The 1,800-nt window shown below is 39.6% G+C and overlaps 1 protein-coding gene across 1 annotated transcript in view; it reads left to right on the plus strand.

The window, feature by feature from the left end:
- The window catches only part of LOC106531041 (kinesin-like protein KIF13B), a gene marked incomplete in the record, with an annotated part of 109,575 nt that overhangs the window by 52,579 nt on the left and 55,196 nt on the right, over nt 1-1,800 (plus strand). The window contains 1 exon segment of the mRNA XM_014026801.1: nt 801-933. Coding sequence (XP_013882255.1) covers nt 801-933 — 133 coding nt within the window.

The raw sequence follows: 1,800 nt of genomic DNA on the forward strand, positions 1-1,800 counted from the left end.
GAATTATGCATGAGATCATATTATACATGAATAAATACGGTAGTTTTTATTTTGTTCACAAAGATCTGAGGACAGATTAGCCTAGAAATGTTTGAACAAATGACGACGAAAGCTACAAGTTTGATTAAATCTGTGTTGATGTTTAGAATTAAAGTTTTTTTTATCTTGAAAGAGAAGAACAGTTAAACATTTAGAATAATTATTAAATAATAGAGGTGTAACAACGTATTTATACAGAACTGTCACGGTACAGACAGGTTCAGTCAGATAAACCAGTAACTCCCTGGGCAGCGACTCTTGAAACTAGTTGGTGATTGCTTTCACAAAAGGGTCTCCAAAATGTCTCAGAAGTCGGATGATCCTCTCTAAAGCAGCTTGCACCAAGGCAAAGCAAGAATGTCTCGTTCAGAAGAAACCCAGGAAGGAGCTTGAAGCTGTTTTAGATCGGCAGGATGGAAAAGCTTCATTAATTAATCAAAGCTTTATTTATATAATATACACGCCAAGGCAGCCAAAGTGCTGCTCAGCTAAATAAAAAAATACAGTAATTAAAAGCATGCAAACAATCCCCACTTCCTAAATAAAAACAGAAAAATGATTTTAAAAAGAGAAGATGTATACAAAGTCCAAAGGGTCTTTGGCATGTTTTGAAATGGTCTTCAGCTTCTTATTGTATGTTTTATTTGTACTCCAAAGTCATTTCAAATCAGTCCAAATTGCAGCTTCATGTCAGATTCATCATTAAATGTCAAACCTGTCATGCAGGTGATGTGTTTAACTTCGTTTTTTTTCTCTCACAGGTGGAGCGAGGTGACCCGGCGGCTGGAGCTGTGGGTGCAGCTGATGGAGCTGAACGAGGCAGGAGAGTACACCGCTGTGGAAGTCCTTCCTGCTAAAGATGTTCGCACAGGAGGAATCTTCCAGCTCAAACAGGTGTCTGGATCTTTGCCTTCAGTCTGAAAAGGGACACCGTTTAAAGAAAAAAAAAAAGTTTCATCTAGCGGCCGGCCAATATTTGCATTTTTCCTTGTATCGTATTGGCCGATACGTCTGTCCGTTCAGACGATCCATTCTTTGAGTCACACGAGCGCATACTGCCCCCCCTGGGAGAGAGCAGCTGGAAATGTAAGACAGAGTGCTAACAACAATAAGGGTGAGTTATGAACTTTTAATGAGTTTTAACTGTCTAATATAACCGTTTCTGCCCTCTTGTCTCAGAATATGAGGGGAGAGAACAGCGTCAAGTTTCACTTTCGAACAGGAGCGCCATGTTTTACTTTCACTTTTGGCATTGGGACTGTAATTAGCGTGTCCACATTGTTTCTTTTAAAAAAATACTGGAACTGCTCACAGGAGGCATAGAAGAACACCTCTATTGTTCTCCTTGCTGGATTAAAATAAAAAAGCTTTTCTCACTGTTACGTTCATAAGAGTGAGTAAACAGCTGCMGTCCACATAAACATGTGAACCAGGCAGACGCTGTTCAGATCACGTTTGCTCTGACCGCAGTATAAAACTCATGATGCAGGTTCTCTTTGTTGTTCATTTCAAACTGCGWTCTTAAGCTTGTGTTAACGTCAGCTGGTTTAAATGCATTTTTTGCCCGGTGTAAAAAAACKGGAGTAGACTGAGGCAGAGCTGCTGTGTGTGTAGTCCTCACAAAGATGGCAAGATGTATGTGTGTCTCTCCTTTTCTCTGTGTTCCTGTTTAGGCATCAAAAATGTTTAATTCAATTTAATTCAGTTTATTTATATAGCGCCAAGTCACAACATACGTTGTCTCAGGGCACTGTACATAAA

The sequence above is a fragment of the Austrofundulus limnaeus genome, unplaced genomic scaffold, assembly GCF_001266775.1.
Source record: "Austrofundulus limnaeus strain Quisiro unplaced genomic scaffold, Austrofundulus_limnaeus-1.0 Scaffold590, whole genome shotgun sequence".
NCBI classification, from domain to species: Eukaryota; Metazoa; Chordata; class Actinopteri; order Cyprinodontiformes; family Rivulidae; genus Austrofundulus; species Austrofundulus limnaeus.